This window comes from Balaenoptera ricei, chromosome 16 (genome assembly GCF_028023285.1).
Source record: "Balaenoptera ricei isolate mBalRic1 chromosome 16, mBalRic1.hap2, whole genome shotgun sequence".
In the NCBI taxonomy this organism is placed as follows: Eukaryota; Metazoa; Chordata; class Mammalia; order Artiodactyla; family Balaenopteridae; genus Balaenoptera; species Balaenoptera ricei.
Genome location: NC_082654.1, coordinates 111,836,936 through 111,858,551, shown reverse-complemented (window position 1 = coordinate 111,858,551; position 21,616 = coordinate 111,836,936). Strand labels below are relative to the sequence as shown.

At 42.8% G+C, this 21,616-nt stretch overlaps 1 protein-coding gene across 4 annotated transcripts in view; it reads right to left on the bottom strand.

Moving 5' to 3' along the window:
- The window catches only part of EDARADD (EDAR associated via death domain), a 52,659-nt gene that overhangs the window by 13,810 nt on the left and 17,233 nt on the right, over window positions 1-21,616 (bottom strand). For 3 of the 4 annotated variants that reach the window (XM_059900225.1, XM_059900227.1, XM_059900228.1), the window contains exon 4: window positions 19,083-19,141. In XM_059900225.1, the coding sequence (XP_059756208.1) occupies window positions 19,083-19,141 (59 nt within the window). The remainder of the gene's footprint in view (window positions 1-19,082; window positions 19,142-21,616) is intronic. The other variant, XM_059900226.1, reaches the window with a different exon arrangement.

Here is a 21,616-nt window from a genome sequence, read left to right as displayed (position 1 = left end):
TCCGAGCTCATAAATTCCCACGTCTCAGCAGTGCACAGACACTGGTCTAATTACAATCCTATTTTTTTTCACACAAGAAGTATTCCTATGTCTTACCAGCTAGATTTTGTCCCCTAACTCATCTCAATACTGTTTTTGTTTGAGTCCTGTTCCTTCCCACTGTCCTCACTAGTACAAAAAGCAAACTGCTCACCATAGGTATATACAGTTTGTAAGAGTTTGGGCAGTTTCTAAAAGAACAAAAATTCCTCTCTGCAACTTTTTACTTCTGCAAGGCGAAACCCAGAAGCTCCGAGATGTTAAGGCCACTATTCATTATTCACCCGGTCGTGTGGAGACCTGCCTTTTCGCATCTGCGCGGCTCCAGCAGGACCAGGCAGGCTTGCCTTCCCATCAACACAGTCACAGTTCTGCTCACTGAGTTGGAAACTTGCGCGGAAGAAGCAAAAACAGGACCTTCAGTGTCGAGACACACAAATGTGAGCACTTGATGGATTTTTGTGGTACTAACGAGGTCCTGCTAAAACATGAACTATCCTTTAAGTAAAGAACATGTTACACGGCATATCTGACTTGATTTCTCATCATCTGGAGAAAATGTTACCAAAATCAGTGTCTGGCCAGACTCATCCCCCTGATACAGACGAGGGACATGACTCAGAATTACTTGTGAAGGTTGATGGGGACAGAATTTAGATCTGCAATCTCTATTCTTGCTCTGATTATTATGTTATGCTACTTTTTAGGTTAGTTTTGTAAGAGCAAAATCAGAAAAGACTGATTTTTGTGGTTTTTAGGGTCTTACTGAAACCTCATTCATCAACTCTTTTCTGAGTAGCTAATAGGTACAAGCTCCTTCAGGGGAATCCACCTACAAAGATAAAAGGACCTGAACCCTTGACCTCAAGGCCTGCCCTCAGATATGCTGGGGGAACAGAGTCGCACACGAGTAACTAAAATACAAGGCAGAAGACGGTGCATTTCAATAGGAAGGAATAGATCAAGTCAGAGGGCAGAGGTTTCTTCCAACAAAACCACCCAGAGGAGCTTTCTTCAAATCAGAGGCATCTGAGATGAGCCTTGATGAGGGTCTGGAGAGTGGGGACGGGGAGGAAAGGGCATTTAGCCGGAGGTTCATGTGAGCCCAAAAAGAATGGAAACAGATGGGGCCCCTGTAGGGTGTTTTGTCTGAAGCAAAGGCAGTGAGGGGGTGATGGAGGGAGATGAGGTGGGAAAAATGGGCTGAGGCCTGAACGTCAGTCTCAGGCGATGGGAGTCACTAAGGGGCTCTCACCAGAAGCAGGGCATCCTCGCAGCTGTAGAGGATCAGAGCGGGAACACGCGCCCAGCTGCGCGGTGGAGGGATACACGGGTGGCCAGGGACAGTGGGGCGGCCAGGCGATTTGATGGAGGCGGGGGAAGCACGACTGACTCAAAGGCAAGGATTATGAGGCCCCCAAACCACTCCTTTGCGAGAGGAAGGGATAAAGCTAGAGCCACGGCAGGGATACAGCCAGGACGTGGGCAAGTGAGCGGAGGTGAGACGAAGAGCGAGTCTGGAAGATGAGATGGATGAGACAAGATCTCGGCAGGAGCTGAGGATGTCTCTGGTCCTTGGGAGAGGCCGGGGCAGGAGACAGAGACATGGATGCTGACATGGTCACAGGAGAAGAGACAGGCCGCGGAGGGCATACAGTGAGGTCACAACCTCGAGGAGCACCCAACGGCCTACATTTCGGGGGCGAGGGAGGGAATGAGAAAGGAAAGCAGAGGAGGCAGGTCGGAGAGGAGGAGAGAAAAGGTCAGGGCTCCAAGGGCCACGTGAAGATACGGTTTGGTGAGGAGAAGAGTGGTTTCTGAAAGCAGCTCTAGCAGAGCGGTGGGAGCCAACGCACGGCTTCTAGCTGCTTCATTTTCTCCTGTCTTTGAAGTCTCAGCTTAGACATCACCAGCTCTAGGAAGCTTCTCCAAACTCTCAGTCTGGGTGACGGGCCCTGGGTGCTCCCACAGCATCCTGGACCTGCCACCCCCCAGGGCGCTTGTTACACTGGGTGGGGAGGTTTGCAGTATCTCTTCTGCACTAGACTCTAGATTACGAGGCAAAGGGTCTCGTCCATGCTGTCCAGTAGTGATTAACACACGTCTGAGACAGATAACACAGAAGATGTGCAGGAGGGGAAGTGAGGGAGGAAGGGAGGAAAATGTGGGAGGGAGGGAGGAAAGAAGACTTAAATCCAGCCCAGGCTCTGAGTTCTCCAGACCCGAGGATGTTGCTCTTCACGCTGCGGTCCTTACCCCTCCCCCATTCCCTCCCACCCTGCTCTCTGGCCTCATCTCTTTGGTCACCAGTGTGCGCCTCCACCCCCAATCCATCCTTCTCACCTGGCTCCTGTCACTTAGTCACTGTCAACCATCTTAGTGATATGTTTAAAAACACCCTAGATGTGTCCGTCAGCTGTGGGCCTTGCCAGTCCTTAGCTCTGCATGATTCTACTCCACCAGACTTGCTCTAAATGCTCAGTATTGCCGGGGAAAAAGAAATGACAAGCCTCACACATTCATGAGCTCACAAATCTGATCTCAGCTGGGTCCCAGCTGCTTTTTGGTCATTCTTGGTTTCCTTTCAAATTGTCCTCATCAAGGCCCTGTTAGGTCCTGTTCCAAAGCTCTTCTGTTCAGAGATTTCTGTTCAGAGGACTCGTTTTAATTCTGAGTGAAGTTCAAGTGCAATCTGTTGGTTTTTTTGGAAACAACCTAAATGTCCATCAACAGATGAATGGATTAACAAAACGTGGAATACTAGTCACCCTTAAAAAGGAAGGAAATTCTGACACATGCTACAATAAGGATGAACCTTTAGGACATTATGTTAAGTGAAATAAACCAGTCACAGACATACAAATACTATATGATTCCATTTATATGAGTTACCTAGAGGAGTCAAATTCAAAGAGACAGAAAGTAAAATAATGATTACCAGGGAGTGGGGCAAGGGAGAATGGGGAGTTAGTGTTTAATGGGGATAGAATTTCAGTTTGGGAAGATGAAGAAGTTCTGGAGATGGATGCACAACAATGTGAAGGTACCTAATGCCTCTGAACTGTATACCTAAAAACGGTCAAGATGGTAAATACTGCATGTGTATCTTACCACAGGGGTCCCCAACCCCCGGGCCGCGGAACGGTACTGGTCTGCAGACTGTTAGGAACCGGTCCACGTGGCAGGAGGTGGGCAGTGGGCGAGTGAGCAAAGCTTCATCTGCCGCTCCCCATCTCTCGCATTACGGCCTGAACCATCCCCCCCTTCCCCCCCAATCAGTGGAAAAATTGTCTGCCACGAAACTGGTCCCTGGTCCCAAAAAGGTTGGGGACCACTGTTTTACCACATAAAAATTTTTAAAAATCGCCTTAGGAAATCTGAAGGTAATCACAAAGTTGAACACCAATGGTTTATATATCCAAGTAGGCTAAAGAAAATCCCCATTTTGTAAAACCTTTCCATTGTGAATACAGGGGAATTGCCTTGTATTTGGGCAAATTTGTTAACCACTGCTGAGAATTCTTTGAGTAGAAAGTTGGCTAGGTGACACTAATTTTGCACTTTGGTGAGTTAATAACCTGGCCGTCGGGTCCCATTTCTGCTTAGGGGGCTGCAGGAACCAGGTGCTGAGCAAGAGTCCCCTGTGGAGACTTACACGTGGTGATTTCACACCAGGCTCCGAGCAGCAGCAACCCCAGGGCCAAGAAGACACTCGGGGGAAAGCTCTCAACTCAGAGATGAACATGTACTCCGTGTGCCGTCCACACGGGGGATGGACTGATGGGCCGAACATGCTGACAGACTGATGGGGAGGGTACTAACCAGCACCAGATTGATGGGGCCAGGTACCAGGTTTCTGGGAAATGTGCTCTTCTGGACTGTTCGGTTCATCTTTAAATGTCTATGCTTAGGGACTTCCCTGGTGGTGCAGCAGTTAAGAATCCACCTGCTGATGCAGGGGACACAGGTTTGATCCCTGGTCCGGAAAGATCCCACATGCCACGGAGCAACTAAGCCCGTGCGCCACAACTACTGAGCCTGCGCTCTAGAGCCCGCGAGCCACAACTGCTGAGCCAGTGTGCCACAGCTATTGAAGTCCGCATGCCTAGAGCCCGTGCTCCGCAACAAGAGAAGCCACTGCAATGAGAAGCCCGCGCACCGCAACGAACAGTAGCCCCGCTCACCGCATACTAGAGAAAGCCCGCGCACAGCAACGAAGACCCAACGCAGCCAAAAATAAAATAAATAAATTTATTTTAAAAATGTCTATGCTTAGCTAACTAATAAAGAGCCCCATCTTTATAATTTTGCAAACTAAGGGGAGGATTACAGTGGGAAAGCACTCAACAGGTTGGTTAATCTGACTGTAGCCTAAATCTGGTTGGAAACCACCATGAAGACCAAAGTTATCACTGCCCACCGGGTGGCAGCAACCTATACGACAGACAAAGAGCCTGAGAAGAAATGCCTCCCTTGCAAATGACTTAACACCGAATTACTTAACTAGCTGCTTTGGGAGAACAACCAATGCTAAAGCTTAATGTCTCTGCTTTATGAAAATATTTTAGTAAATGGCTTTCAAAATAAGATTTTAAATGCCTGAGTGTGCCAGAGTAACAGGGCTTATATAGCATGGATTTAGACCGTTCTAAATCTTCTCCCATCACTCAGCCAGTGCAACTCAAGCACCTTTCAACGCTATGAATTCCCAAGACAGACCCAACATCTGTGTAACTCTTCTGAATGTGTTTACTGATTATCCACTTCTAAACGTTAGGACTAGACTATGTCTAGTGTAGGGTTTTTCTAAGCAATTTATACTCGATATTTTTTTGTTTGTTTGTTTTTTGGCTGCTTCATTGTTGCGCGTGGGCTTTCTTTTAGTTGCGGCGAGCATGGTCTACTCTTCGTTGCAGTGCGCAGGCTTCTCATTGCGGTGGCCGCTCTTGTTGCAGAGCACGGGCTCTAGGCGCATGGGCTTCAGTAGTTGCGGCTCGCGGGCTCTAGAGTGCAGGCTCAGTAGTTGTGGTGCACGGGCTCAGCTGCTCCGCGGCATGTGGGATCTTCCCGGACGAGGGCTCAAACCCGTGTCCCCTGCACTGGCAGGTGGATTCTTAACCACCGCACCACCAGGGAAGCCCTATACTCAATTCTTTTCCTGCAAATTAATTACTATTGTAGTAACTGTTTACTTTCATTTTTATTTTTTACTGAAGTATAATATACATATAGAAAACTGGACATATCTATTTATTTGAAAGTATACAGGCATAGCCTGGAGATATTGCAGGTTTATTTCCAGACCACCACAATAAAGCAAGTATCTCAATCAGGCAAGTCACACGAATTTTTTGGTTTCCCAGTGCATATAAAAGTTATGCTTACACCATCCTGTAGTATTAAGTGTACAATTGCACTCTGTCTAGAAAACAATCTACATACCTTAATTTAAAAATACTTTACTGCTAAAAAATGTTAACCATCATCTGAGACGTCAGCGAGTCATAATCTTTTTGCAGTAGTAACGTCAAAGGTCACTGCTCCCAGATCACCATCACACATATGATAATAATGAAAAAGTCTGAAATATTGCAAGAATTACAAAATGTGACTGAGAGACACGAAGTGAGCAAATGTGGTTGGAAAAATGGCGCTAACAGACTTACTGGATGCAGGGTTGCCCCAATTTGTAAAAAACACAATATCTGCAAAGCGCAATAAAGCCAAGAGCAATAAAACAAGGTCTGCCTGTATTCCAGCAACTGGCTTTTAGAAATGTGTTTCAGTCAGGATACATTCATGAAGCACCTATTCAGTGTTGGCAACAATGCAGACCCCTGATACTGCAAGGTTACGATCCAGTAATGGGACAAAGACACGCACATAAACATCGATACCACAAGGAATAATGTGTGAAAAAGGCACAGACCGAGTGCCAAGGGAGCACAAAGGTGGGCAGGAACTCGAGTGAGACCTCAGAAACAGGGCAACTTTCACTGAGGATGAAAGAATTAAATCTGGAAGAATGGGAATTTGAAATGAATGTTATGGTGCTTTGCTAGGATGAGAGCAAACCTGTGGGTTTGTGTACATTTAGTTCTTTCTTCTCTTCAACGAGTTTTCTATCCAATTACAAGGAAGACCTGCTACTTTTGGAGTTGAAGTGAAGGTCAAAGACTGCAGTGGCTGCTCCTGTGACTTCAAGGCAGGGACGCTCAGGTGTAATTTCATACCTTGGCTATGGTTGCAAAGATGAAAGAGGGAGGGGTTTTCCCTATGGGGGTGAAGTATAGTTGGTTATTGTTAAGAAATATCACAAAGTATTTTACAGGAGATTATGGCCTATGTTTCTGCCTATGTTTCTGTCATTCACAAATCCTGGGCCGGAGGATACAAGCGATGCTGGAGCACAGACCAATCGAAGGTTCGAGATGAGGAAGTGCATTCGTGAACTCTTTATTTCAGTCTATGATTTTCCTGTGCTGCATAATTGTGTGCTAGTTGAAGAAAGACCACCTGGCTTCAAGGGCCAATATATGAAAAGTTTACTGAGCCGAAATACCACCTAAATGTCTGGCTGATTTAGTCCATCACTTTTCTTTGAAGAAAATACCAAACACATACACAAAATAACAAGTATTCAAAATCATACTGTTTTTCAAAAAAGCAGTAAGAGATACAAAAACATTTTTCTCCTAATCTCTCATCCCAGCTCCCTCCCCAGAGGTTACAACCTGAGGCACATGCTTCCTCGGTCCTTACTGACAGCACACTCGCAACCTATATAGAGATGTTGTTTAGCCCCAAACCATACTAGTCTACAACTTGGTTTATTTGTTTAACAATATATTCTGAGTATCTTTTAAGGTCAGTGGTCTCTCCTCTTTTCAATGGCTTAATAGTATTACACATGTCAAAGTACCAAAATTCATTCAACCACTTCCTACCTATGTGCATGTAAGATACCCACAACTCTCCTCTGTTTCAAACACACTCTGCTGTGATGTCTGTGAGATCAAGTCCTTAAAGTGGGACCACTGGATCAATGGGTAATAGATGGCTGCCAAATAATTTCCTGAAAGTTGTATCAATTTACACTCTCAACCGTGTATAAGGGCAGCTGCACCCTGAAACCCACACCAACCGGAACTTTAAGTGAAATTCTAGCCCACTTGTGAAATTCAAAGGCATTACAGTCCACAGGGCACTGAACAATAATGAGAATAGAAGTTGTTAGGTCAATTAGAGCAGATAAAGTAAAGGACCCCCGTGCAATTTAATGATTAATAAACAAACTTCTCTTTATGCTGCTCTCAGGGAAATAACTACCAAGTGCTAGGAAGCAGGCATTTTTGCCCTTTAGCTTGTACCTGTCTTACCACATTTTCTTTTGACTTGGTCCCAAAGTAGAAATAAGTCAAAGACACAGGCATGAATAGACTCTATCAAATTAGAGTACTATGATTTTTCTTTTAAAATTTCATTTCTGGAAAGCAATCTACAGATTCAACACAATCCCTATCAAACTACCAATGGCATTTTTCACAGAACTAGAACAAAAAATTTCACAATTTGTATAGAAACACAAAAGACCCCAAATTGCCAAAGCAATCTTGAGAAAGAAAAACGGAGCTGGAGGAATCAGGCTCCCTGACGTCAGACTATACTACAAAGCTACAGTAATCAAGACAGTATGGTACTGCCACAAAAACAGAAATATAGATCAATGGAACAGGATAGAAAGCCCAGAGATAAACCCATGCACATACGGTCACCTTATCTTTGATAAAGGAGGCAAGAATATACAATGGAGAAAAGACAGCCTCTTCAATAAGTGGTGCTGGGAAAACTGGACAGATACATGTAAAAGAATGAAATTAGAACAATCCCTAACACCATACACAAAAATAAACTCAAAATGGATTAAAGACCTAAATGGAAGGCCAGGCACTATAAAACTCTTAGAGGAAAACATAGGCAGAACACTCTATGACATAAATCACAGCAAGATCCTTTTTGACCCAGCTCCTAGAGAAATGGAAATAAAAACAAAAATAAACAAATGGGACCTAATGAAACCTAAAAACTTTTGCACAGCAAAGGAAACCATAAACAAGATGAAAAGACAACCCTCAGAATGGGAGAAAATATTTTCAAATGAAGCAACTGACAAAGGATTAATCTCCAAAATCTACAAGCACCTCATGCAGCTCAATATCAAAAAAACAAACAGGACTTCCTGGTGGCGCAGTGGTTAAGAATCTGCCTGCCAATGCAGGACACACAGGTCCGAGCCCTGGTCCGGGAAGATCCCACATGCCGCAGAGCAACTAAGCCTGTGTGCCACAACTACTGAAGCCTGCACACCCCAGAGCCCTGTTCCACAACAAGAGAAGCCCCAACATTGAGAAGCCCATGCACCACAATGAAGAGTAGCCGCCGCTTGCCGCAACTAGAGAAAGCCCACGTGCAGCAACGAAGACCCAACAGACAAAAATTAATTAATTAATTAATTGGAAAAACCCCAAACAAACAAAGAACCCAATCTGAAAATGGACAGAAGACTTAAACAGACATTTCTCCAAAGAAGATATACAGATTGCCAACAAACACATGAAAGGATGCTCAACATCACTAATCATTAAAGAAATGCAAATCAAAACTACAATGAGGTATCACCTCATACCGGTCAGAATGGCCATCATCAAAAAATCTACAAACAGTAAATGCCGGAGAGGGTGTGGAGAAAAGGGAATCCTCTTGCACTGTTGGTGGGAATGTAAATTGATACAGCCACTATGGAGAACAGTATGGAGGTTCCTTAAAAAACTAAAAATAGAACTACCATATGACCCAGCAATCCCACTACTGGGCATATACCCTAAGAAAACCATAATTCAAAGAGAGTCATGTACCACCATGTTCACTGCAGCACTATTTACAATAGTCAGGACAGGGAAGCAACCTAAGTGTCCATCGACAGATGAATGGATAAAGAAGATGTAGCAATATATACAATGGAATATTACTCAGCCATAAAAAAAATGAAATTGAGTTATTTGTAGTGAGGTGGATGGACCTAGAGTCTGTCATACAGAGTGAAGTAAGTCAAAGAGAAAAACAAATACTGTATGCTAACACACATACGTGGAATCTAAAAAAAGAAAAAAAAAAAGGTTCTGAAGAACCTAGGGGCAGGACAGGAATAAAGACACAGACGTAGAGAATGGACTTGAGGACATGCAGAGGGGGAAGGGTAAGCTGGGACGAAGTGAGAGAGTGGCACTGACATATATACACTACCAAATGTAAAATAGCTAGTGGGAAGCAGCCGCATAGCACAGGGAGACCAGCTTAGTGCTTTGCGACCACCTAGAGGGGTGGGATAGGGAGGGTGGGAGGGAGATGCAAGAGGGAGGAGATATGGGGATATATGTATACATATAGCTGATTCACTTTGTTATACAGCAGAAACTAACACAACATTGTAAAGCAATTATACTCCAATAAAGATGTTAAAAAGAAAAAATAAATAAAATCTCATTTCTGGGAAGTTCATTATAGAAAAAAGGGACTCAAGGTCCTGAAATGACGACTGTGGTTGGGTGGCATGAATTTGTAGTGGGAAGAGCAGTTTGCATTTCATCATTTTCTCCAGGAATCAAAAACAGAGAAAGGAGGTGGTCCTGGTCCACCTAACCTGGGGCTGGGCAAGGCAGCTTCCACCCAGAATCAGCAAGAGCATCACCAAAATGCCTGATGAGGGGAGGCTGTTAGCAGCTAAACTTATGGGCAGAGGGAGTGAGGGGGAGGAAGCAAGAAAACAGACCAGGTTAGGTCACCGATGTGGGAGGGACTGTCCCCAGGGATAAGATGTGATGGTTCAATGGATGGCAGAGCACAGTGAGAAGGCAGGCAGGTCACTGGAAGATACAACCCAGAATAAATAAATGTAGGCTAGAAAAAGTAAGGTGACACAACTTGAGGCACTTAAACACCAAATGGGAGACAGATCATTATCTGTTTTAGGCAAAACTGTCTAAGGTATTAAAAGGCAGAAAGAAAAGATCCACAGTTCTTAAAGACCCTAGTCAAGTTCACCTGGTATTATTCACGTAGGTTTCACTTTCTAATGGTTAGTGCATCTGTTCATTGATTCTAACGTAGCACCTTCCATCACCATGTTAGAGGAGAGATAGTCAACTCTGTAGACTGATGGGAAGGTAGATAAATGGAGCACAAAGGGAGCAGGGAGACTAAGGAGCACACGGCAAGAGAGATTAGAGACTGAAATTCACAGAATCGAACAGGTGATTTCCATTCTAGCAAAACCAACCCCTCGAAATTCCTTCTCCCTCCTCTAAATGCCCAGACAGCTCTGTCTCAAGAATCAACCTTCTGACAGCCTGTTTAAAGAAAGTGCAGCCTGTTTGGACTGGGAGATGGTGACTGCAAGGCTAAAGGGAGTCCCTCTCACCAGAGTTAAAAATGCCAAGTGTAAGGAAATTCCCTGGCGGTCCTAATGCACTTCCATTGCAGGGGGCCCAGGTTCGATCCCTAGTCGGGGAGCTAAGACCCTGCAAGCCGCATGGCACGGCCAAAAAATAAATAAAATAAAATAAAGGAACTTCATAAAATCCAGATCAATAATGTAAAATTCACAACGTTTGCCATCCAATAAAAAATTAATAAACATACAAAGAAGGAGGAAAATCTGATTAATAACTAGGAGAAAATATGTCAATTTAAAAAAAAAAAAAAACCTTAAAAATACCAAGTGCAGGTTCTGGGCAAAGTTCTCTAGTTTTATCTGGTTCCCCATCTCTAAACTTCACATCAGGGGCGAAGTAAGGAATGACCAAGTATTTCCTAAAAGCAGAACAATCTGATTTTCCCTTAGAGAACAAACGAAAGGACTCGCCAATCTATCAAACAGATCTTGTTGGAGCTTGAAAGGATTGCTGCATATCCAGAAGGGCAGGTAGGGGCCTGCTGGGCTGACTCACAGAAGATACCATCTACGGCAAGTGCTGGTGGGGTCCATTCCCTGTTATTAAAACACACGTAACTGCTTTAGGTTTGCAGATGGTCTCTGCCAAGGCAATGAGGCTGCTGGACGGGATTTTGCCACCCTCCTCTCAGTCCACTTTAAAGACAAGAGCAACCCCTCCATTTACCAATTTTGTTCCAGTAGTGTTTACCCTAGTGCTAGTCTGCCAGACTGATAGCACTGAGAACTGTGGAAAAGCCTGTCTCCCTAGATTTAGGCCAGGCAAGAGGCCCAGCAGCAACTGGTAACACCAAGTGCTACCGATTCAGAAATGCTAGGCATGAGGGGGTGGATGGGGGTGGAGGGATGATGGACAAGGCCCCAGGTCCCAACTCAGCCACTCAACCACTGGCTCAGGTCCCCTCTGTGAGACAACATGATTTCTATAGTCCCCTTCAGCTCTAAAGATGCCAAGTTGTCAATTTGGGCATCTGGGCCCAAACTCACTTTCTGAATGGTCAGGATTAGCAATGCCAAGCCTCCCCTCTGATTTAGTACCAGGAGGCACCAAACTCAGGAGATAAGGTATAATATAGACAGGGCTCCGGCCTCTGTCGGAACAGAGGGTGTGCGGGAGAGCTGGGAGGAAGGTGAGAGCCCAGACGGTATGTGAAGGGCCAAGGCTACAGGGGAGAGTCCCGGCTGAGATAAAAAATATGTGTCCTTGGAAATAAAAGACTTCTGTTTCTTCGGTGAATAAATAAGATACAAAATTAATCTCTTGGGCTGCTACTTTAGCATCAGTTGTTAAAGACACTTTTCTGTCTTGGCTATCATGTTATACTTTGTATAATACTATCAACAGGACCAGCATGCTTGGAGTTTCTGTGGTTTAAAACTGGATGTATGTCCCCTGCCAGCCATTTACTCTGGGTAGTATAACGTGGAACTTTAAAAGGGTTGTTTAATTTCGAAGACATCAATTAGCTGTTGATAGGCTTTCGATAGATAAGACAACATGTTTTTAAAAATTTGGTCGTATTTATGACTAGGAAGTGACTTTGAGTCCTTACAGCTTGCTTAGTGGAAGAACAAACTGTCAGTGTGGCCTATTAGGTCTAGCCTGTAAATAGAGATGTAAATGTAGTCTAAGGAAATACATAGCCTTATATGGCGGGGACTGACACTTGGACATCCACCATAGCAGTATTGAGAACAGTAAAACAGTTGAAAGAATCTCGAAGTCCCATAATTGGGAAACTCAAGTAACGCTATGGCATAGAATATAACAGGATAGGGGATGGGATGTTTTCCCACTGTCTTAAGAGTTTTAATTGGGGTCCCAAGCTGAGGACAGTGGTATGCATACACCCCATGGAGAGGTGCCAGGTAAACCCCAAAGGACCAGCTGAGAAGGGCCAAGAATAGTGGTATGAGCCCCACCCTCAGCTTGTAGAAGAGGAAGAGATTTCTGTGAAGGACTCAGTGGAAGAAGTGAGAGCGGGGGCTGCTTTCCTTCCTCTGTCTATAAGGAGGAAGGGGCAGCTCTCGGCTCCACCCCCCAAGCCAAGTGAAGGGGGCCTCAAGACCACCACTTGTTGGGTTCACCTTAAAAAAAGATGAACTCACTTTTTCCCCACTGCCCAGATAAACTATTTTCTTATTTTTCGACAGTAGCCCCACTATGCACCTGGTCACCAGCTGGAACTCTCTGAAGCAGATCTCCAACCCTCCCTTCTCCTCAGTCCCAAGTCGTGTCAGACACTGAATCCCTGACATCTCTCCCTCAAAATGTGTTATTACTTGGTTCTTCTTTTTCTTTTTTTTCCAGGCATCATTAGGGGTTGGATGGTGTCCCTCCAAAGACACACATTGGAGTCCAAACCCCCAGTACCTCAGAGTGAGACTGTTATTTGGAGAGAGGCTCTTTACAAAGGTGATCAAGTTAAATGAGGCCAAGAGGGTGGGCGCTAAACCAATATGACTGGTGTCCTTAGAAAAAGGGGAAATTTGCACAGAGACAGGCACACACAGAAGGAAGATGATGTGAAGAGACACAGGGAGCAGATGGCCGTCTACACACCCAGGAGAGAAACATGGCACAGATCTTTCCCTCACGGCCCTCGGGAGGAACCAACCCTGCCCACACCTCGCTTTCAGACTCACAGGCTCCACGCTGTGAAACAATGCATTTCTGCTGCTTAAGGCACCCTCTGTGTGGTGCTTCGTTACAGCAGTCACAGCGAGTGAACACTAACGTCTTGGAATTACAATCCCCGCTCTTCAATCTTCCTTCCACAGCTGCACCGGGGCCCCTGGGATGAGCTTCCTATAACAGCCACTTGGGGTCTCCTGGCCTCAGTCTTTCTTCCTACCCATCCCCTTGACGAGCCACTACAAGGATAACCTTTCTAAGACTCTGTTTTTATCCCATCATTTCCCAGGGCCTGGAAGATGAAGCCCGTACTTCAAACGTGGCCCTCAAGATTCCTCTAGAGCAGCACCTCCCTCAGTGGCAGTTAGAGAAAACGTTGGCTGTTGGGGTACAGGTATGCCGGGGGTGGGAGAAACAAGCCTTTCTCTGATCGAAGAAGCTTGCTTACCTGTTGAATGAGCTCAGTAAATGTCTTCTCTCTGTCTTTTCCCTCTGTTTCTGTGCTGAGACTCTCTGAGAACCGAAGGGAGAGTCTCTTAGCTTAAACATTCCGACTCAGCTTTCCTTGCCGGAGATTTAAAAACGCCCAATTTCACTGAAAGCTCTAAGTGTGCATCAATGTCCCCCCAGCACCTAGGAGAGTAGTGGTGAGACATTCTTGGACTCAAATACTGGATGGATGGATGGATGGATGGATGGATGGATGGATGGATGGGTGGATGGATGGGTGGATGGGTGGATGGATGGATGGATGGATGGATGGGTGGGTGGATGGATGGATGGATGGATGGATGGATGGGTGGGTGGATGGGTGGATGGGTGGAGGGAGGGATGGATGGATGGATGGATGGATGGATGGGTGGGTGGGTGGGTGGATGGATGGATGGATGGACGGATGGGTCATCATCTATTCGCTTGCAGTCTATTTCCAAATTACCAAACACTGTCATACCACCACCTAGTTCACCAAGGCCTATGGCCTCCCTGCTGTATGAACAGAACAAACTCTTTAGTCCCCTAATATCTTGGCTGGATTTCTTTTTATTTATTTAAAATTTTATTTCATATTGGAGTATAGTTGATTAACAGTGTTGTGTTAGTTTCAGGTGTACAGCAAAGTGATTCAGTTATACATATATATGTATCTGTTCTTTTTCAAATTCTTTTCCCATTTAGGTTATTACAGAATCCTGAGCAGAGCTTCCTGCACTATACAGTAGGTCCTTGTTGATTATCTATTTTAAATATAGTAGTGTGTAGAGTCAATCCCACTTCGATGGATTTCTTCCCTTCCTGCCCCATCCAAATGTCATCATTCAAGGCACAATTCAAATTTGCCATCAACTAACTCAACTTCTTGCCTTTACATCTAAAAAAGAAGTTTCTATCTTTCCCCATCCAACCCTTCTTCTAGTCTTGCCTCTGAAAAAGAGTTGAGGTTCTTACTTTTAAAATGCTAACTCATCTCTCTGTACCTTTGATAACTTTATTTATCTTACATAGGGGCACATATATCTCACCTTCCAGATTACAAATTCCTTGAGGGAAATCAATGTGCTGTGTCTTCTCCACAAGATATTGCTAAGGATGTTATCAATAAACAGTTGCTAAGAAAATTAATCCTCTCTACCTTCCATAGGGAAAACAAATCCCATTAATTATTCCACTTCTATTTCTTCTCCCTCTTAATTTTTAATCTCTCCACTCCTGGTGATAACTTATCCTTTAAAATCTGTTGTTTCCCAACCTTAAAAAAAAAAGAAGCTTTTCCTGTATCTTCCAACACCTTCAAATAAAAGTTTACTATTTTTTCCTTGCTACCTTAATGAATTTGACAGAACTACATAAACTTTCTTATCACCCACTCACTCCTTCAGCCTTTTGCAATTATGTTTTTGTCCCTATGATCGAGTTCCTTCCTGAAAGGCCCCAGTAACATCTGAAAGGATAAATCCAAAGGTGTCTTTGTAGGCCTCGCCCTTGACCACAGGATGATGTTGACAGCCCTTTCCTTGGCACGTGAAGCAATGCCCAATCCTGGCCTTTTTCTCTCCTTATTCAACATGTATTTATTGAGACTTTACTGCGTGCTAAGGATGGAGGATACACTTACAAGCCAAAAAACACAGCAGTCCCTGCCCTCGTGGGGAAAGACAATGAAGCCATCAGCAAACATGTAACTATAAACTGGGAAAGTGCTGCAAAGGAAAGTACAGATGCCTCGACCACTGACAGCGTTCTTCTCTGGCCACTCCTCTGTCTGCCTCTGAGCTCCTTTTCTTCCTCTGGCCTCCAGATTGTCCCTCAAGGCTCCATCCTGGGCTCTCCTCTCTGCTTTTCCACAAGGACTCTCTCATCGACAGTCCCATCCTCCCCTTGGGCTTCAAGTGTAACCTCCTGATGCAGGAATCCTAAACCAACCCCCAATGCAGCCCTTCCTATCACACATCTCACATACTCCAAACTCTATAGACCATTATCTCCTTTTTCCACAGCCCACAAACAAACAACTCTCAATCCTAAAAACACACAAATCTTATTGTCCTCCTGAATTCTCTATTGATATTGTCGGCAGCATCCCTCTCCCAACCACAGGCCTAAGACCTGGTCTCATCGTCTCTCCAGTCTCCCAGGGTCCCAGATACGGTCATGGGACCATCCCTTAAAACCACCAATACCTTCCTTCTTCCTCTGTCTGGCGTTCAAGGCTCTGGGACCCCGGATCCAACAGATCTTCCAGCCTCACTGCCTACAATCTCCCAATACTTCAGCTCCAGGCAAAGTATTTGTCCCTGACTCTTCTCAGAGCCTTTGCTTACAGCATTACTTCTACCAGGAGTGCTCTCATCCTGCCCTCAGACACACATCCTCGAATCTATTTCTGCTATCAGTAAATATCAGAGGTGACAGTATCATGCAGCCATTCAGACGGATGGTAAGGCCATGTAGCAAACTGGATGAAATGTTTGTGAGATAATATTATATAACAAAAGCAAGACATGAAATTATCTGCAAACAGTTTTTATAATTATCCTTATGAAAAAAATGTATAAGGGAATAAATACATAAAAATGACAAAAATAGAGTATTAGAGTGGTGGGATTTTGGATGAGTTTTTTTTGTTTTTCTAGATTCTAAATTCCATTTAGTGTGGTTTTTAAAATATATGTATACTTCAAAATAGTTTTAGATTTACAGAAAATTTGAGAAGATAGTATAGAGCATTCCTGCACACCCTACACCGGTTTCCCTTATTACCAACACCATAAATTAGTATCACACTAATAATACCATATCATACCAATAATTTAATGTGGTTTTTAAACCGTAAAAAAAAATTACAGTTTGGTAAAACCAAAAAAACAGCATAAATAGAAGAAAATGTTATTTTTTTCATAACTTCTAACTCCAACTTAGCTTCCTAATATTTACTGTTTTTCTTATTACCTCAGTGTCCTCTTGGCATGGATTCTTGGCTACAAACTGGAATAAATTTTGCTTTACTATCATTTGCCATACATGTGTGCCTGTAGTTAAAATTTTATTGTTTGACAAAGGTTCTGGGAAACATTTTCTATAACATAAAGGACCATGAGGGTGAATGAGACTCTTCACTCCCAATGCAGGGGGCCCGGGTTCGATCCCTGGTTAGGGAACTGGATCCCGCATGCATGCTGCAACTAGGAATTCGCATGCCACAACTAAGGAACCCACGAGCCGCAACTAAGGAGCCCACCTGCCACAACTAAGACTCAGCGCAACCAAATAAATATATAAATAAATAAATATTTTTTAAAAAAAGAACCATGAAAAAATTTTAAACAGCTGAACCATATCCACATTTAGAATCTAATGCTGTGTACACTGCTTCTCCAGGTCTGGAAGCTCTGCCTGGGGTCTGGTCTCCTCCCCCCACTCCCCCTGGTATATTTCATGTCCAAGAATACCGGGTCTCAGAGCATATGCTTGACAAGTACCAGCTGTAACAAACTGTAGAAGTAGGATAGCTCTAATAGATGGGGTATTGATTTTAAATTACTAAAAGTAAAGGGTCATTTATGAAATTTTATGACATGTCAGATTTCCATTTTGATGCCAGGACACCACAATGTTTTTCCGTGGCATCATTCAAAACAGGTGGCTAAAATTAAGTCTTAAGTGAAGTGGATTTTAGTTTTTAAATTATAAAAATCAATGAAACAGCAAATGTTAATATTCTAAAGAATGTATTTTCAACTTGCTTTTAATGTCTGAGCTATAGAAAATGAAGCGTGCAGATGTTTTTGTTTTTGTTTTTTTTAAACATTTCTCCCCTAGTGAGTTTTCTTTGTTCTGCCAAGTTGGTTTCAAAGACTCTTTCTGGATATCTAGCAGTTAGAACAAATCCTATAGATTATGCAAAGAAACAGCCAACTGCAGTAGGTAGGTACAGTGCTACTTTTTATAGGAATGTAAGACACCCTGTTTTAAAACAGAATTTAAATTAAAATCTCAAATAGGTTTTTCCCGCTTTTTTTAGTTGATAAATCTTTTTTCATCTTTAAAGACAGTCCACTTGATAAAGCCAGAACTATAACACTGAAATTAGAAAAAAATACTGAACGTGTCCTAATGCATATTCTGTACCTAATCTTAAATGATTTTGGAAAATCCCTAAAACTAAACAAACAATGTAACATTCTTGTATCTTCAAAGGAGTCTGTATCGTATTGCAAAAAATGTGGGGAGCAAAACTTTATTAAACAAATTAAGGATTGCAAGAAAGGAAAAATTTATACTTTAGGTTCACTAAAATAGTTCAAATTCAGTCAATGTCAAAGTCAATCATTAGACTGTAATTCCAAGAAAAATGCTGAGTATCAGGATTAATAAATAAGAAAATAATATTCTCAGTGGGCGACTGAAGACCCCCAAGTCAAAGTTAAAAGTAGCACCATTGACAATTTTCAAGAGAACCGTGTTTATGATTAAAATTGCTTGTTTTATCAACTATTGTATAACTCTGCTTCACTACAAAAATGATTTGATTGTCCAAGAATATCACTATTAATGATTTATTACTGACTGATGTTTTAAAAGCAAGACTAAACAAAGCTTCAAATTTGTCTTGCTAAAAATTAACTTGGTATCAATATTATAAAGAGAGCAGGACCCAACCAGTCTATCTTGAGGCAAGACATCCTTTTTGAGACATTTAATGTTCTAACTATAGTTTAACAGATGTGAGGTATTGTGCAGTTTTGCTAATGAGCTTTGAGTGAGTGAACAGAGATGGGCTGGAAAGTACAAGTAGTAACTGAAGCACACGGTGACCCAAGGAAGCTTCTGGAAGGATGTACCTCAAAAGGTGAACAATGGAATGTGACAAGAGATTCTCAACCTTTTGGTACATTTTTGTTGTATCTGAAGTTTAAAATAACAAACAGTCTTTTATAATCAGAAAACAATAGATGTATTTTGGAAAACGACAATTAAAATAATATGTTAAAATTTGACATCTGATATCTGAACAAAGTAAAAGTTTTATAAAACATTACAAAAATGTTTTTAAACTACCCAGTTTTGTTGAGGCTTTTAAAAAAAGTTCCTATCCACAGCATACCAACTACACACGAAAGAAAGCAACTCTCCTTTCTACCTCAGTAACACTGATGGTTTTTGGCATATGGATAAATATTTATTTCCAAAAAATGGATTAAAGCTACCCCAGTTACTGAAAGTAACAGAAGTTGTATAGATATGCTACATTACTGGGATGCTTAAAGATCATTTCCAAACTTATTATCTAAAAATCCTGTTCTTTCTTTATTTTTAAAGCTCTAGAAGACAATTCCTAAATAAATTCTAGTTGGATTAGCATGTACTTAAGGGTAAAAATATAACTGAAATTATTCTTACCTGGTGTTGCACATCAGAATTTGTTGGGCAGTTCAAACTAATTGGATCACACTCCTCTGCTAGGGATTAAAAAAAAAAAAAGAGATGCAAGCTTGACCAAGAAAGCACATACTCTGTGGTTGTAAGGCCTAAAATTAAGACTCAGTATTATGTGCTGTTTACATCTGGTAAAACCAGGAGGACCTCGAATGGCCCAGCTGCAAGTCCCCCTCCCTGCTCTGCTCCTGTGGATAAGACCGCCAGCTAAACAACGCTCCTTCTCAAGGGGACCAGGCACAGTCCCTGCTTATCCCTGAGCAGTGGGTTTCAGTTTCCTGCCAGACGACTGAATTATTCAGACAAGTCATCACATCCTTCCCTGGGAACCAGGGGTCACACACCCTCTTGACAGGACAGCGCTTGTCACCCACAGCCCCTGTTTGTTCACTCTGTTCCCAAGTGCAACCCCCATGCGACCCTGCATGGCGTGTAGCGTCCTCCCTCCCCAGGCTGTGAATATCCGTGACTCACAAGCTACTGTCAATCTCATCTGCCCAGTGTCAGGTGTCCTGTGTGTGGCCATCCCCATAACCCCAGGGCAGGATCCCTCCCTCACCAACAGGGTGAACAGGAGGTAGTCCAAACACGTTCCCCTCTGATAACCTTACAACAGATTCCACGGTGTTCACTGTTTGACAGTTCACTAAATCTCTCAGAGAGCAGAGTGGGATTATACTCGTCTTGATAGCTCACCCTCCTAAAAGCAAACCGAAACCACTTCAGTTCTATGGTTAAAGTGCGGATTGCCAGTGAAAGTCAAAGGAACATGATAGGCATGTGAAATGTCTAACACCTTTCGTAATTAACTGGTAGGAAGGAAATTCCACCCTTAGGTTGTCTTACATATGTGTTAACTTCACAGTTCCCAACTTGTGGTGAAGATTGTACAAATGCATTAAAAACTGATTTTGTTCCATCAGATTTTAATCTTTAACCACAGAATTCAACATCGCACTCTAACCTTGAAAATCGCCAGTAATATATTATGTTATGAAAGAAATGTTTAGTGGCATGTAAAATTTTAGAGTTAGTAAAGCCCTTAATAGAGAATCATTTAATTCAAGGTTCAAAAGTTAGGGCTGAGTGACAGATTGATTAATTCATCTATTTATTTTTACATTTCTTAACATTCATTGACCTATTATAGGCTGGGCTGATAGATTTATTCATATAAGGGGCTATATTTATTGCTGCCTACACAATTCTGACTAAAGGTCATTTTTTCCTTAACATTATTATCTGCAAAATTTAAACTAAAAGCACGGTCTTTTATTAAGATTCCATATGGTATCTTTTTAAGCTGGAGCAGTAGAGATCTTACCTAGCCTTCTGTTTCTCAAAACAGTCCCAGCTCTCTTGCACCAGAATCACCCGGGCTGCCTGTTAACAATGCAGATTCCTGGGCTCCACTCCAGACCTTCTGAATTGGAATCTCAGGGACCCCAGAAATCTGACACCTAACAAGCACCCCACAGAATTCGGATGCACGCTAATTTTTCACAGCAAAAAGTAACAGACATGTGACTTCAGTCATACTAATTCTCACAATGGCCGGTGTCATAATTGTTCACCCAGCATTTTTGGACAAGTGGGGCTTTTTATTTCCCAACGCAATGTTAGCTTGAAATTAAAAAGCAACTTTTCTTACATGGTCCCCCAAGCACGCCTGTGGTTGTACCCCTCTCCCACCCCTCTACCCTCCATAAAAGAAAACACTTTCTCAGAATGGCCACCTTTGTATGTGTGTCGTAATTGGGGGAGGGGTTGGTTTGCTAAAACAGGAGACTGTCAGCATCATGGCTGGGTGGAAGGCAGTGAACTTGTGGAACGAGCGGGACCAGGTCGTGGTAACTCGTGCGGGAAGGAGGGGTTTTTAAGTTTCATGTTACAACAAGGAAACCTATTAGCGAGATACTGTCAGTCAATCGGCAAGATGAGAAATCGTCTAAAATACAACACATTGGCCTGCTAGTTTTCAGGCAGACATTTTTACGTAGGAATTATTTTGGTGATCTCCTGAGTACTTGTTTATTTTCTCCCTTTTCAAACTGAACTACTACTTCTCCATTTAGTTAACGAATTATTGCAAATATCATCCATGCTTAAGTTCAAATTTCTCAAAATAATTAACAATAAAATCAGTCTACTTCTCTTTAACTTTACATCCGCTATTTAATTTTTTTTGAACAATGAAAGGGCAGTAATGCCAGAGAAGACGAAGATGATAAAATCTTGATTGCTTTATGAGGTAGTTATGTGCAATTTCCCCTCACTAGGAATAGTGCCTCAAAAATCAGAATTCTTTTTCCAAAGACATTTTTCTCTCAAAATATGAAGAGTCACATTCCCTTCAGAACCCTCAAGCCAGCAGTTTCTACAAGATACAGGAATTCTGTGATATAAAATAAACCCCAATCTTAAATTAGTCCTGAGTTTGGTGCCTACAGATTCTCACAGAGCACCTATCATAACAGAAGCCTGACAGAATGAATCTC